Here is a 15,336-nt window from a genome sequence, read left to right as displayed (position 1 = left end):
ATCCTGAATCTTGGCGACAGCCTCAGAAATGGACCTTCGCTCCGTATCCGAGAATAGAGACTAGAAGCTGACTTACGATATCAAAGTCACCACCGTAGTTTCCAGTATCTGCCTTGGAGGTGCTTAGAGGATATTTTGCCAGCATTCTTATTCTGAATTTGGATTTGACCGCCTTGGGTATTATTAGCATTACCCTGACTCAGGATATGCTAGGGCCTGAAGTGTCAAGGTTACTGTGACCCTTGACTTGGCCAAGTTCAAGTGCAAACTGCAAGTACATTATCAGTCTGTCATTTGACCAGCGAAAAATAATGTTTTTGTTTCATCTCCAAGTACTACATCCAAGTAAGGCAGAGTCCTTATAGGATAATTTCCAGAAAAGCAGCAGAGAGAGTACTGAAATATGTAGCTGGAACGGGTGTGAAAACTCTCCTGGTCTAGTTCCCGGAGGCCCAGAAAAGTGAAGGTAACACAGTTAAGGGGCAGAGATACCGTGCTTTCTACCGCACTACACCTCTCTTCCCGTTTTCCATTCGGCTAAGCTCACAGTCAGATGCTGGAGAGAGAACGTGTTGATACAGAATCAGTCCCTTTATTCTCTTAACTGCTCCCTCACAGATTTTGCAAATCCCTAAAATATTTTGCTAATTGAGATTTTCGTCGTGTGCAAACACAGGGCATGTCTGGAAGTTGGAGAAAAAACCAAGCCAAGGCAGAGCTGTCTAGGCTTTGGACTGGTGTGTGGCATGTGTGCTTGGCCTGCAGATTTTGGAAGTGTGATTAAAAAAACGATTTAGTTATAGTCCACTTGGGGGGGATGTGCTTTTGTGCAGTAACATGTCCTACACTATTCTACCAGAATTTAGAATTTTTCCATGAAGACGTTTGGAAATCTGACGTCGAATATGAAAACGGTCCCCAAATGGAATCCCAAAAGGTGAGTTTAGCAAATCTCTGTTCCGACTGATACCATGCAGATTCATTACCTCCTTTCACGGATCCAGTTCTGATTAATGTGTGTGGTTTCCCTCCTCCGCTTCCCTCTCAGGTTCTCGCAGGGGCTCTCACACCTCTTGACCATCCTAAGTGGGAAATAGCAATGGAGAATAGTGTTACTGATGCAGCAAGAACATCAGAGTATAAAACAGACATCCTAAAGAAGGAAAATTCCATATCCAACAGACATTTATTTAGAGACAGTAGAAACTATACCCAGAAAAATGTGTCTAAGGTCAATTCCAGTTACTCTGGCCTTTGTTCATTAGATGAAATAAACAAAGGACCCAGGAACTCAGGACCACAGTACCCTATATCTGACACTGAGAATCAGAAGATGAATTATGGAAAGACAAAGGAGATGAGAGTAGAAAGACAGGAAAACACGGGTAGGTGCGACCTTCCCTCTCCCACTAGGTCAACTGAATTGAGCATGTGCGATGTCAGAACTCAAGATCAAGAGGTTCACATGACAGAGTTCGGCCAGGTTGTTCTAAGACCCAAGGGGGCGCGGCCTGCTAGTGTGAACCCCAGCGAGGTCGGAGAGTCGACGCCAAGTTCTCCCACAGAAGAAAATGTGACCGCCGACAACATCGCCTTCATGATTACCAAAACCGCCGTCCAGGTGCTCTCCAGCGGGGAGGTCCACGACATAGTGAGCAAAAAGGGGGAAGATGTACAGACCGTTAACATTGACGCCAAGAAAGAGACAACGTCGCAACAAGAAGGAGCTGAAAACGAAGAGCCAGTGGTGTGTCTAGACAAAAAGCCAGTTATCATCATTTTTGATGAGCCCATGGACATCCGGTCTGCGTATAAGAGACTTTCAACCATATTTGAGGAATGCGATGAGGAATTAGAGAGGATGATGACAGAAGAAAAGATAGAGGAGGAGGAAGAGGAGGAAAACGGCGACCCTGTACTCCGGAATAACGCTTCCCACAAGTTTCAGGAGAAGGTTGCGTCCGGCAGCGCCGGATCGGGGCAGCGGGCTGACAGTAAATTACAGCCACACCGCCTCTCACCAGAGGCCAAACCACCAGGACAGGAAGTGGGCAAGAATGAGCTGAGCACGTTGAGCCCGGCAGGTTCTCCAAGTGCGGAAGGCAAGGGTGACGTGACGGACGACCAGTTTGAAAGCCCCAAGAAAAAGTTTAAATTCAAATTCCCTAAAAAGCACCTGGCTGCTCTCACTCAGGCAATTCGCACAGGCACCAAAACGGGGAAGAAGACGCTGCAGGTGGTCGTGTACGAGGAGGAGGAGGAGGATGGCGCTCTGAAGCAGCACAAGGAAGCCAAGCGATTTGAGATCACTAGGTCCCAACCTGAAGACGCCCCCAAAACAATGCTTCGGAGGCCAGAGCCGCCCAGTCCAGAGAACACATCTCTGATGTGTTCCAGAACTGATGAAATCAGAAAAAATACCTACAAGACGCTGGACAGCCTGGAGCAGACCATCAAACAGCTTGAAACCACAATCAGTGAAATGAGTCCAAAAGCCCTAGTGGACGCTTCATGCTCTTCCAACAGAGATTCTGTTGCGAGCTCGCCCCGCGTAGCCCAAGAGGCCTCTCCCCGCTCCCCGCTAGTTCTGGACGAAGCTCCCACTGCCCTAGAGCCCCCCTCGTCCGTACCTTCGGCTTCACGTAAGGTATCTTGGCCTGATGGAAAAATGAAAAGACCCAGCTGCTTTCTTACATCTGCCATAATCACCATTAGCGACAGGTGTCTTGTGATTTACTTGCTTCCTTTCAGGTGGCTCATTGTGGTTTTATTTTTGTCTGTTCGCCACGATCCCTTTCTCTCACACTTTCTCCCTCGTCTTCAAAACAACAACAACTAGGTGTCTAACAGCTAATCGATTCTCTTTTTACCTCTGTTGCTGATTGGTGTTGGGTAAACGCAGAGGACGCTGGGTCAGTCATTTGCTGTTGAAATGATTGCTCTGACACTCACATTAAAATCTGTTTGATCAGTAGTGGAGCAGGTTCATTCTGTTTGATTCTTCGAATTAACCCCAGTGGTGTCTCCTGATGTCCGTCTCCTCGATCTGTCCTGCATGTAGGGCTGCGGCTTCTCACGTTGAGCTTCTCTGCACAGAGCGGGAGGGCCTCGGTGATAATCCGCTCACGTTCTTCTCCCTTCTCTTCCCTCCCGCCACTCCCTCCCGCAGGGCACCCCTGGGACCCCGCAGACGAGCAGGATGCCGGTCCCCATGAGCTCCAAGAACAGACCCGGAAGCCTGGACAAGCCTGGCAAGCCGTCCAAACTGCAGGACCCCCGCCAATACCGTCAGGTAGTTTTACCTTAAACCCAATTTTGGACGGACACTGTCGCGGTTAAGAAGCAAGTCACTGACTTAGTTGATACCAAATATCACGTTTTCTATGTAAGATGTGGTTTACGTAGACATCCTGGATCTGGGGCATGAAGAAAGTCTAAAAACCTTCGTTAAACTTTTCACCACGCTTTTGCATGCTTGCAGTAAAACATCTTTTCCTTTGTGACTCCAAAGTTTACCTGTTAACACAAGGTGCCGGGCTCGTCGGCTTTTCTTTGGTGAATGTAGTGGTTCATCGGGACACCAAGACAGAGCTGTCCCTGAGCTGCCCTGAAAGTCACCAGTACTAACATATATGCTGACTGCATTGCATTAGAGGCACATTAACGGTCCCTCACGATGCCCAGCCCCACCCCAGCAATCACCCAGACGCATGGCCGACCTAGCGCCCGGGAACGGTAGCGGGATGATGTGCCTGTTCTCACCAACACTGTCCTTCCTTTCCTCCCGTTCTGTACATCCTCCGCTCTTGTACTTTGGGGGTCTCTGCCGGGTCCAGTACAGCACAACAAGACTTAGCTCAGGCCTCACACTGGTTTGGTTTGGTTTGGTTTGGTTTCTTTTATTTAGTCGTTCTCAGAAGGGCTGTGTCGCCAGACCCTGTGGTTGGATCGTGTTACCAGCTTTCTGACCAACTGTCTCCCGCCATCTTTATTTGCAGGCTAATGGAAGTGCTAAGAAAGCTGGTGGGGACTGTAAGCCTACTTTCCCCTCCTTACCTGCTTCTAAGATTCCAGCCCTTTCTCCCAGCTCTGGGAAAAGCAGTTCTCTGCCTTCTTCTAGTGGTGACAGCTCTAACTTGCCTATTCCACCTGCTACTAAACCACCGGTTACTTCTAACCCTCTCAGCCCCCAGACAGGACGGCCTGCCTCCTCTGCCTCCCTCATCCCCTCTGTCTCTAATGGCTCCTTAAAGTTTCAGAGCCCCACTCATACAGGTAAAGGCCACCATCTCTCATTCCCACTGCAGACTCAAAACGGCCGAGCAGCCCCTTCTCCCTCCTCCTCCTCCTCCTCCCCGCCCTCCCCCGCCTCCCCCACTTCACTGAACCAAGGTACCAAGAGCATCAGGACCATCCACACTCCCGGCCTCACCAGCTACAAGGCACAGAATGGAAGTTCAAGCAAAGGCACCCCATCCACAGCAAAGGAGACCTCTTAAAGGCCAAATCCTGTTAGGTACAAGTCGGAGTTACCTTTAAAAAAAAAAGAAAACATACAAAAAAAATTTTTTTCAACAGTCTTCAACAACTGTTTTCCCAAGCGAATGTAACATATTGCCGTACTGTTTGAGGCGTACCGCTAAGTGTGTGCTAAATACTGGATTAGTAGATGTCAGTAAAGCTTGTTAGTTTTCTTTGTCGCTGTTGTAATTACATAGTGTTTACTGTCTATTTCCAATACCTGTCAAATGAAGTAAGCATGTGTTACGGAAAGAGCGGCCTGCAGGAGAGAGGGGTGCGCGCGAGATGGGGAGAAAAACGTATTCAGCATGTAAACCATGTATGATTCCAGAATTTTAGTATGTTTTGTACAAAAATATTTTTCATTACGGAGACTAGACGTGAAACAGAGAAATACACGAGCGTGACTATACAAATTGTAAAACAGATACTATAATATTTCCTTTTATTTTGGTGTTATTTAGCTTTATTACAGATTTCTATTTTTGTCAGAACGTCATGGTTCCTTTCAAGATCTTTTTTGCCAAAAACATTTTGATACTATAGCATTGTACATTTGAACGTAGCGTGCTAGACAAAAAGCCAGTGAACTTCTACACGAGCCAACACGAGGCCTGTGTAGAAAGCAGTTTATCAAGCCTGTTGCACTGCCGTGAAAATCGTGTATAATAATTTGCAGCCCAAGCAAGCTAGTTTTCTTTGCTTTCCTTTTTCCTTTCTCTTGTTTCTTTCTCTTAACATGTTGGGATTCTCGAGTTGTTTCCTTTCCAGTATCTAAACCCTCCTTTGTTTCCTGAGACCTGGTAACCCACACGATTGCATTGTGGATTTTAACATGTACACTTCTGTAACGTTCTGTAAACCAATCAACTTTTGTACATATATAAATAGACATAAAAAATACTGTATGTGGCAGCACAGAGTAGTTTTCCCACACCAAAGTTAATTTTTATGCATGCTTTAAAAATATATCTTGGGATGGGCAGAAATGGGGGATACCCGTACATTTTTAAAAAGCAACCAGTTTGCACAGCTAGAGTGTTTTTGTAAATAAATGTATTTGTATAACACAGTCATGTAATATACAGAACTATAAGCAGAGACTTTGCAAAACTAAATAAAGGGCTGCATGCTTATTATTTTTTGTACCTTGTCACTCGAACTGCTTCCTAGTCAAAGAACAAACATAATTGTTGCCAAGCAAAATGGTTTGGGTTATGAGGACGTTATAAGTAACGTGTAACCAGACACAAACTGGTTTCTGGAAAGCTCTGCTTCTCTGATTCATAAGGAGTACCTGGTAAATTCACGGCAAGTGTGGTGCCTTCTGATGTAACCTGCTGACTCTCTCCTCTGTGACTTTACTAGGGTTTGGCTAACGGAAAGCAAACCTGGGTCCAGAGTGTCCACCCTCGTTTACGAGAGGGGCTCTTACTACTTTTTCTTTTTAAATTTCCAGTAGAAGTCAAGTACAAATAAAACATCTTTATGGCTCTGATTTTTTTTTTTTTTTGAGTTCTCAATGTCAAAAAATACTGTCGGTGTAGAAAGACATATGCTAGCGAACATTACACTGGGTTTAACTAGATCAGTGAAAATAACACCAGGATTCGGAATCGACAAGAACAACAGTCTCAGGAAGCTGCTTAATATTGTTTTTGCCTCCAAAATAGTTAACTTGGTTAGAAGTAAAGGGCAAGTTGTTAGTGTCCGTAAGCTTCAGGTTTACAGAGCTGGGATGCCTTCATGAGATCTAGTATGTTAGAGCTCCACTCATTGTGGTAATCGCGTGTTAACGTTAGGTGAGTCAGATGTTTCCGGGAGGGCTCCAGAAAGTCGTCCTCTCATAGTTTTTAGGCATAAAACATTCCAACGTTTCAATCATGCCCCACGACAACTCAACAACTACATTATGTTAAAATACACAGGGTAGGGGCGTCTGGGGTGGCTCGGTCTGTTAAGCAACCAACCGCGGCTCAGGTCATGATCTCACCGTTTGTGAGTTGGAGCCCCGCGTTGAGCTCTGTGCTGACAGGTCAGAGCCTGGAACTGCTTCGGATTCTATGTCTCTCTCTCTCTCTCTCTCTCTCTGCCCCTCCGCCACACACACCCTGTCTCTGTCTCACAAAAATGAATAAACGTTAAAAACGATACCCAGGGTAGCCAGCCGTCTCGTGCCTATTTATTTGCTCCTCTGTATGGACACGCTGAGAATTCTTCATCAGCAGCCAAACAACAGATGCTGACTCACGTCTTCAATTTACCTTCAGACTTCGCAGAGCACTGGCAAGGACATACAGGTCATGGTCAATTGCAACTGATGTAATAAAGGGTAGAGCATGTCCCCCAGGTAAGGAAAGACTCTGCATAGCCCAGGCATAACCCTGAGACCCAGCAAAGTACTGCCTGCCTCCTCAGGACACTGCAGGGAAACTACCAGAACTGGAGGAACTAGATCCAGGTGTGTGCGGGCCGCCTCTAACAACACCTAACAGAAGGGCGCCTTGGTTCCTTCTCATCTACAGCAGGAGATGTTAGGATGAGCTGCGAGATTTCAGGTTTTGTGAAACTACTGTTACACTCTCCCTACATTAGCTTCGAGGCTCATCATTCAACTAACAGATTGTTGCATCTGAAAAAAAATATTCTTCAAAGTAAACCCAAGGGCTCTCTCAGATTCCCGGACCCCGTCCATCAGTCAGTGCCGCTCACTGCATGTGCAAGTGTGGGCCTATCTCGGGTTCTCAGTGCGTGGAGAATAATTAAGGAACCTACTGCAGAGGATTGCCGAGAAGACTAAATGGGGTGTGTAGAAAATTCTTAAGACAGAACCAGACACACATTGCACCCTCAATTAAGGTGAGGGCTGTTGTCCTTATTGCTACCCTGATAACTGGACACCGGTCCTGCTCTTCAAAGGCTTACAAGTGGTTGCGGAGAAAGTGAAGTCAGACGAGCCTGAAGGTTGGCTGAAGGAGTCCAGATGAGAGGTCTTTCCCAGAGGTGATGGTATATGGCCCTCTCTGGGATAACACAGAACTTTTAATAGTGTTGCTGCACTAAAGAGGCTGCTTTTCTTTCAGTGCATGACTGCAACTCCTTCCAAAGTAAAAAAAAAAAAAAAAAAAAAAAAGATTGGAAACAAAGCCCAGGTCCTAGAATCATGGCTACTAAAGAGTGGTCCTTCCGTGAGGTTGCATTTTCAGGGTCGGGAGAAGGTGCATCCCAAATCACCCCCACTGGGACTCCTCAAATGGCGGGAGCAGTTGCTGTCCACCCCTGAGCTGAGCACCCGGGACGAGACCCGTGAAGAAAAGACACATCCACTGGGCTCCCAGAGCAGCTTCGGCCATACCCATCCCCCAGAGTGTGTCCAAGTGCCTCCCTTCTGCAGTTCAAACTAGCTTCTTTCCCCTCTCCATGGCTCCGAAAATGCAAAAGCATTTGAGAGCATCCAAGAAATGTTTTTGGAGGGAGTGGAGGACGGAAGAGTGCTTCAACCAAAAATCCAAACGGTGATATCGCAGAAGCGACCAGGTGACGTTGGGGAAACACCAAAGTGATCACACGAGCACTTTTAAGGAGAGAACCCCAGATCTGCCAGGCTCATGGCCATCTAGCTGGAAACAAAAGCTCATCCTGATGACCTGGAGGCAAGAAGGTCAAGTTATGTTCAACACACTCCACCCAGAAGGCAGAGGAGTACATACCACAGACTTCCGCAAAATGCTGCATTTGTTTCAGTGCCTAGCATTGATGGGGAAGTCCTTAATCCTTGTGTCTGTGAACGTATGAACAATAACTGCCCTCTGTTGCCTATTATGGGCCAGGTACTATACTAAGTGTTTGCATGTATCACCTTTTAATCCTCACAAAAACCTTGTGAAAAAAATTACTGCCATTACCCCTTCCCCATCGTGCTGTAGAAAACACAGGATGCGTAACATAAAAAGTACAGGACACACGTCTGGGAGGAGGCAGAGGTATAGGCCCTCGATCGTTCTGCTTGGCATGGGAGTGGGGGCTCCAGCTGTCTCTGAAAGGAGTGGACGGGCAGTTTCTCATTCCTGGACCAAATGAAAGTGCATCTTTCAAAATAACTCGTTCATTGAGGGAGTATTAATTTTGGCTGCCTCATCTTCAGAAATGCATAGGCAGGGGAGCACTCCGTTCATGGGGGTAATATGCTCATCCAGCATCGGCTGGAAGGCAGGTGAAGCTGGGTCGTTACCTGGAATCACCGACCCCTTTTTCCCTAAGCAGGTAGACTAAAACCGCCTAGTGAGAGGGGAGGGAAATAAACACACCACCCAGAAAGGCCCCGCCCCGCCCACGCCCACCCAAGCCACGCCCTCCGTGCCGCCTACGCTCCACTAGACCACGCCTCCCCTCTCCTGCAAGTCTCTGTCCTGAGCACCTTCTTCAGTCCTGGGGGTGAAAGGTTTCCAAGCAGCTCTCAAAGGTATTTCTGAGGGTCTTGCTTCCCGACACTTCCCAGGCACGGGACTTGTGAGTGGGCCGCTCAGCCTCTCAGAGTTTGAAATGCGAGGACGAGGGCTCAGTCTTAACAGATCCCATGCTTGCTTTTTAATTACACTGTTTTGTAGGAAGTAAAATTCTTGTTGAGACACTACTCACATAGTTTCAAAAGGCAAGCAGAACACACGCCCTAACGATAATATAAGGAAGCTGTCACATGCCCGCACCTCTGAGCAGAGCACGGCGACAGGTGCACACGCTCGGTTTGGAGACTGCAACCCCATGAACGTGGTTTGCTGATGTCACTTTTCTCAAACAGTGAAGGGCTCTGTCTGAAGCTTCAAACAAAACCAAGTACGATTCTCTCTCATTTTACACCTTCTTGGAAATTTTTTTTTTTTTTTTTGCCTATTTCCAAGAACGCCTAAAAGCTTATTTTTAAAGTGGAATTGGCCTGTAGGCAGATCGTTGTGGACAGGTTTTTTCACTTGCGTGCGTGTTGGGTAGAACATTACCAGGTCCTGCTGCAGGGGACGGTCCCTGACAGAAGGCCGGACGCCTGGCCTCCCTGGCCTGCACCCGCACCACGCCAGTTTTGCCTCATCCCTGTGACGCTACAGAGCTCTCCACAGATCCCTGCACTTGAGAGCAGACCCGCCTTGGCTGAGAATCCTGGCACAGAACACCGAACGCACACTTCATTGTTGAAAATGTCCGGGCCAACCCGGATGGCGAAGGATCCAGCCTCGTGAGCCGGTCCCCAGACAGCAGCAATCAGGCGACAAGCCCAGAGCTCCCTGCGCAAGAAGGGCCTGCCGTTTCTGGAACTTTTTCATGACACCTCTATCCATATAGCATGTATGCGCTCTGCGCTCATGCCTGGAAGAGCAGGTGATTAAGGACAAAAGAAACCCAACTTCTGAAGTATTCGGTTTAAGGAGGAAAGAGGGGCACCTCAGTGGCTCAGTTCGTTAAGCATCTGACTGGATTTCTGCTCCGGTCATGATCTCCTGGTTTTCGAGTTTGAGCCCAGAGTCAGGTTGTGCACTGAGAGTGCAGAGCCTGCTTGGGATATTCTCTCTCTCCCTCCCTCTCTCTGCTCCTCCTCCAGTTGTGCACTCTCTATCTCTCATAATAAATAAACTTTAAGAAGGGGGGGGTAGGCGGGAAAGGGATGGGAAATCTTGAACAGATGGGTGGGAACGGATTTCTCTTTTCCAACTGTTGAAGCTCCGGGATTAGCAAGGTGCTGAATCCTTTAGAAAGAGGGCTCCACCCTGCCACAGACACAGTCTCTTCTCTGACTAATGGGAACACAGGGATGGCCAGTGGGACACACCCCAGTAGTGGAAGAACCCAAGAAAGCCAAATCTTGCATTTGGGATAAACAGGGATTCGTGGCCCAAGTTCTCAAATTTGGCTGCACCTGCGATCACATGGGAAACTTTAAAAATGCAGACGCCCGGGTGGCACGCTCAGACATTCTAAATGAGGGGGGCGGAGGCTCCGCCGGTGCGCGGGATTGTCAGGCCTTTCCGGGTGACTCTAATGGGAAGCCAAGGGCTAGGAACCACGGTCTCGTACTAGGAAAGCAAGGGCCTGGGAAGTAATGAGAAGATGGTGTGTCTTTTTTTGTTTTGTCTTAAGTTTATTTATTTTGAGAGAGAGGGGGAGAGAGCACACAGGCGGAGTAGAGAGAGGGATAGGGAGTCCCAAGCAGTCCCTACACTGTCTGTCACTAAGCTTGAGCTCATGACTTGAGCCGAGATCAAGAGTCAGATGCTTAACTGACTGAGTCACCCAGGAGCCCCGAGGATGGTGTATCTTAAAAACAAAAGTCGACTGTTACCCCATGATAAATATATATATATATATTTAAAAACAGTTGGAACAGAGCGACATTGCTTCTCCCTCCCAGATGATAGTGTCGCCTGGTGCATCTGAAGGTTTCCTTGTGTTTGATCCGTCCGGTGCTGCTGGGGTCGCCCAACACTGGCCACACTCAGGGCTTGTTTTGTTTGCAGGTAGCTAACAATTATAATATTCAAGTGCTTTTGAGGTTGGAGTAATTTAAGGATCTGACGCCAAGAAAGTCGAGGTGTAACTCCTCCCGCAGTCTCTGGAGATGCCGGGAGTCCTCACAATGGCTCCCAGTGGTCAGTTACATGAGACGTTTCAGGTGCCTTTTACTCTTGTTACACAAGTCCCAGTGGCTGGTGAATAACAAGCTGGTGGTGTGTTTCAAATGGTACATCTAGGGCTCTGTGTGAAATATTATGAACGTATAGAGCAAAAAAAAAAAATTTAATTAATTTTTTATTTTTTCTTTTGTTGGTGGGGGGGGGCGGGGGTTGCGCTGCGGGGAGGAGGGCAGCCCGTGTAGATATGAAAACTATTCAGGTGATATGGAATCTGAGGATGGGGCAGAGAATCTAGTAGCCCACGGTGAGCAGAGGGGGCCCAGGCGGGGGAAGCCCGTCTCTGCCTTCACCCGTGTCCAGTGAGAAGGTCAGAGGGTGGTATTTACGCCCCCAGACTCGGGTTAGACATGTAGGCAGAGGCCAAACCATGAGGGCTTTCTCCCCACCAAGAGCCTTAGTCCATGCCTGACAGGTGACCCAGTGCCCTTCCTCAGCTCCCAGGAGACCCTCCGGAGGGCCCTGTCTTGGGCGTCACCCCCCACAAGGATGCCTCCACCAAGATCACCGGCTTCCGGCTTCTTCTCCCACCATGCCCTGAAATGGCTCCCTCTAGTGGCACCAATGCCTCCATATTGTCTCTCACACACACACACACACACACACACACACACACACACACACACACCCCGCCCCCGGCACATTTTTTCAGTCCCATCTCTGGCTTGATTCAGAAGATTCAGAGGATTTACCTACAAATATTCCACATGAAACAAATGAGATTAAGCCTCCTTTTCCACTGATAAAGGACAGTGGGGACCAGTCCCACACCCTGACCCATCAGCATCCCTCCGCTGGGCAGGAGGGACCCAGGGGACCACAAACTCTGGTGAGTGGCCTGCGTGCGGTTGGTCTGGGGAAAGCATGAAGTTCTTCTCTGTAGCGGACTTCTTTCTCTTACTCTGAGCTGAGCACCGGGACTGGTTTGAGTCCAGCCCCTCAGGCTAATTAGACCTAAGATTCTAGACACATTAGAGATAGAAGATTCCTTAGATCTATGAGGAAGGCAAGGCTCGTCTTCCACCCACTCAGTCTCCTTTCTCAGCTGTCTTTCCCCTCATGGTTTTGTGCCCATTGGCCCCCACACGCCACTGCGGGAGTCTGGGGCCTCAGGGCCTCTGGCTTCCACATGTCTGGTCTCCTCTATGTCAGAAAAGGCCTCCCGGGGATGGTCTCTGCTCTTTCTGAAGCACATTTTAGTCACAAGGAAGAGTTTGCTCGCCCGGAGATGGAGCCAGGGAAAGAAACGTTCAGGGGTAAATGGACCATTGTGCAGAGACTGCAATCCGACTCTGCTCTTCATTTCCACAGAGGAGCAGAATCACACAGGGGGAGGCCTTTGTCAGGTCACACCCCTTCCACATCCTGGAGAAAGAATGTTCTCTCACTGAGCGACTCCAGAGACAGAGGCCATGCCCTCCTTTGCCCTTCGGCCCCTTCTGACTAAAATTCCTTAAAGGAGACACTCCAAGGTGAAGCGAAACCTTCCTGCCCTACAGGATCTGGCGGCTACCCGTGTTCCAAGTCTCCCCGGCCCCCCGCCCCACCACTCCCCTGCTTCTGCTGCCCTGCTGTCCGCTCTACGGCTCAGACCAGCCTGAGCCACTGGCTCTCCTCTGCCTGGAACATTCTCTCCGGGAAGCCTGGATCAGGGCCCCTGCCATGAGCACCCTCTCCTTCATAGCATTTACGGGGATCAGGAGTATATGGTGGTGTGAGCCCGTCAGTGAAAGCCAGTAAGTACAGGAATGAGTGTCTACACGTCCACACAGAGGGGCCACGGCCAGGACCTGCTGAAACCCACTAAGGGCCATGTTCTTGGTGGAGACACAGGCTGGTGGAGAGAGGATGGGAGGCTCGCTTGTCTTGGGAAATTACTGTTCACCTGCTGCCACCTGGTGGTCACTTCTGGAACTTCGTCTGAGAGACCCAAGTACTCTCGCCCCCGAATCTCTCACCGTCTTCATCTGTTTCGGCCACAGTTGTGCAAATGCACAACCCACCTGCAGTGTGCAGCTGTGGCCTTGGATGAAAGTGCGAGGGTCTCCACCTCAGGGTCTCTCTGAACCACTCACTACCTCTCGTTACTCCTCGTGTTGGGGAAAGCGATGATAAACTAAGGAACGAGAGAATGGACATCCCCTTCCACGCAGTGTGGGGCCGGAGGCAAAGGGCCACATGTAAGCCACGAGACCAGCATCCGGGAGCGGACTCCCAAGCCTCAGAGGGCAGAACTCGTGGACTGTAAGTTGGTGTCCCCCACAATTCGGATGCTGAAGCCCGAACCCCCGCCCCACGCGATGGTTTGTTTGGAGGCAAGGCCTGTGAGAGAGAACGAAGGTCAGATGAGGTCATGAGGGTGAGGGCCCCAAGTGTCCACCCAGACGTATCCCTAGTACATGTCCACCTCTCCTAGTTGGCAGATCATTTCAGGTACATTGACGTAAAATCCAGCCTCCGTAGGAGGGCCTGCCGGGCCCTGCTGTGCGGCTCCCCGCAACGTCTCCAACTCCCCCTCCGGCTCCCCCAGACCCATTTTGCCTGGCGTGTGAAGGCAAAGACGGTCACTCTCGGCTTGGCAACATTTATTGTGTCCCAAAGCCACATGGGGACGGGGGGGAGGGGCGTGGAATCTCCATCTGTAACAAGGGCTCACGCGCTCCCAGAAACGGTGGAGACGCTCGCTCTGCCTTGACGTCACGTCGAGGTGCTGCCGTCGGTACTTGGCACATCCAGGCCCTCAGACGTCAGCACTGTGTGGAAGCCAGGACCACTCAGAGCCCGGGGCGTTCTCGTGTGTTCTGAATCGACTTCCGGGCCAGAGCCCAGGGCTCCCTCTGCCGGCGACCAGTATGTCTACCTCAGGGGTTCTCAAACGGGAGGCCATTTTGCCGCCAGAGACACGCGGAGATGTCTGGAGACAATTTTGGGTTCTCACCACTGGGGGTAGTGGGTGGGGGGTGCTGCTAGCATCTGGTGGAGGTCAGGGGCGCTGCTAAACACCCCACAACGCACAGGGTAGCCCCCCGGCCCGGCCCCATGTCAGCAGTGCAGAGGCTGAGAAGCCCAGCTTCTCCCCTGCACTCGCCTTGGTCGGGTGTTTATGTCTGTCTCACAGCTGAGAGCCTCACGAGGAAGGGGTCTGGGCCCACGCAAGATGCCGGTGAGAGAGTAGGTCGTATCCCATTTTATAGCCAATGCCGTTCCCTCTGAGGGAACCCCCTACGCGGGCAGCTTGACTGGGCCTAGGGGTGGCCTCCGATGGCGGAAGAAAGAGGTGCCTGCCCCTCTCGATGTGCACCTGCCCTCCTACCTCTCACTCTCACACACACCCCCTTTCCTGTTTGTTTTAACGTGAGTTCCCCTGTTCTGAAGGCGTTTGAAGGGAGCAGAGAAGGTGAGAAAGTTCTTCCGATGCCGCAGGGGCGAGTCTGGCCCCACTACCCAGGCGAGGTTAACCTTGGGGCTTGAAAACCTCACAGGCCTGGGAGGGCCAGCACTTGCGAGGCAAACAAGAAGAGGCTCTACCTCGAAGGTCCACCAGGTGGCGCTGCGTCCCTCTGCGGGGACGGGAGAGCTGTTGGGTTTTTTTTTTTCCCCCGCAGAATTTTTATAATTTAATTTTTATTTAAACTTCAGTTAACACATAGTGCAATAATGGTTTCAGGAGTGAATCTAGTGATTCATCACCTACATACAACAGCCACTGCTCATCATAACAAGTTCCCAAAGAGGGAGAGTCTGCAACCTCTGGCCTCCCTCACCAACCTGGGGTGTTCTGTGACCTGCTCTTCCGAGGCATGTGTGACTGCGATTTGAGGGGCAGTTGGCCTGAGAATACTCCTTTAGCAGCAGGGCAGAGGCTCAAGGCCCCACTGAGCAGTGAGGGACAGGTAGCCTCCCAGTTGAGGGGGGGCAGGGGGAGGGAAGGAGAGAGAGGAGGGAAGCAGAAGTGCCCAGGGAAGCCAGGGGTCATTGGAGCCCCAGGAATAGAGAAATGGAGATGTGTCCCAGACACTGTCGCCATTCCTGGCAGCTGTGAGGCCCGGTGCCAGTTCTGAGGCATCGTAAACTTTCTTCTTGAATACCCAGGGGGTTTTCAGTTCTGAATACAACAGGCTATATCCCAGCATGCTCT

General features: G+C 49.9%; 1 protein-coding gene across 15 annotated transcripts in view; it reads left to right on the top strand.

The window, feature by feature from the left end:
* KIAA1217 (KIAA1217 ortholog) overlaps window positions 1–6,019 on the top strand; it is a 300,278-nt gene extending 294,259 nt beyond the window's left edge. For 9 of the 15 annotated variants that reach the window (XM_039233023.1, XM_039233021.1, XM_039233019.1 and 6 more), the window contains 4 exons: window positions 860–937; window positions 1,049–2,647; window positions 3,170–3,292; window positions 3,999–6,019. In XM_039233023.1, coding sequence (XP_039088954.1) covers window positions 860–937; window positions 1,049–2,647; window positions 3,170–3,292; window positions 3,999–4,499 — 2,301 coding nt within the window. In that variant the 3' untranslated portion in view covers window positions 4,500–6,019. Of the gene's footprint in view, window positions 1–859; window positions 938–1,048; window positions 2,648–3,169; window positions 3,504–3,998 lie in introns of those variants that run through there. The other 6 variants (XM_039233024.1, XM_039233020.1, XM_039233032.1 and 3 more) reach the window with 4 other exon arrangements.
* Window positions 6,020–15,336: the final 9,317 nt, after the last annotated feature.

The sequence above is a fragment of the Hyaena hyaena genome, unplaced genomic scaffold, assembly GCF_003009895.1.
Source record: "Hyaena hyaena isolate Hyena2069 unplaced genomic scaffold, ASM300989v1 scaffold_72, whole genome shotgun sequence".
In the NCBI taxonomy this organism is placed as follows: Eukaryota; Metazoa; Chordata; class Mammalia; order Carnivora; family Hyaenidae; genus Hyaena; species Hyaena hyaena.
Note: the sequence above shows the minus strand (reverse complement) of the source record. Positions and strands in the feature narration are given on the sequence as shown.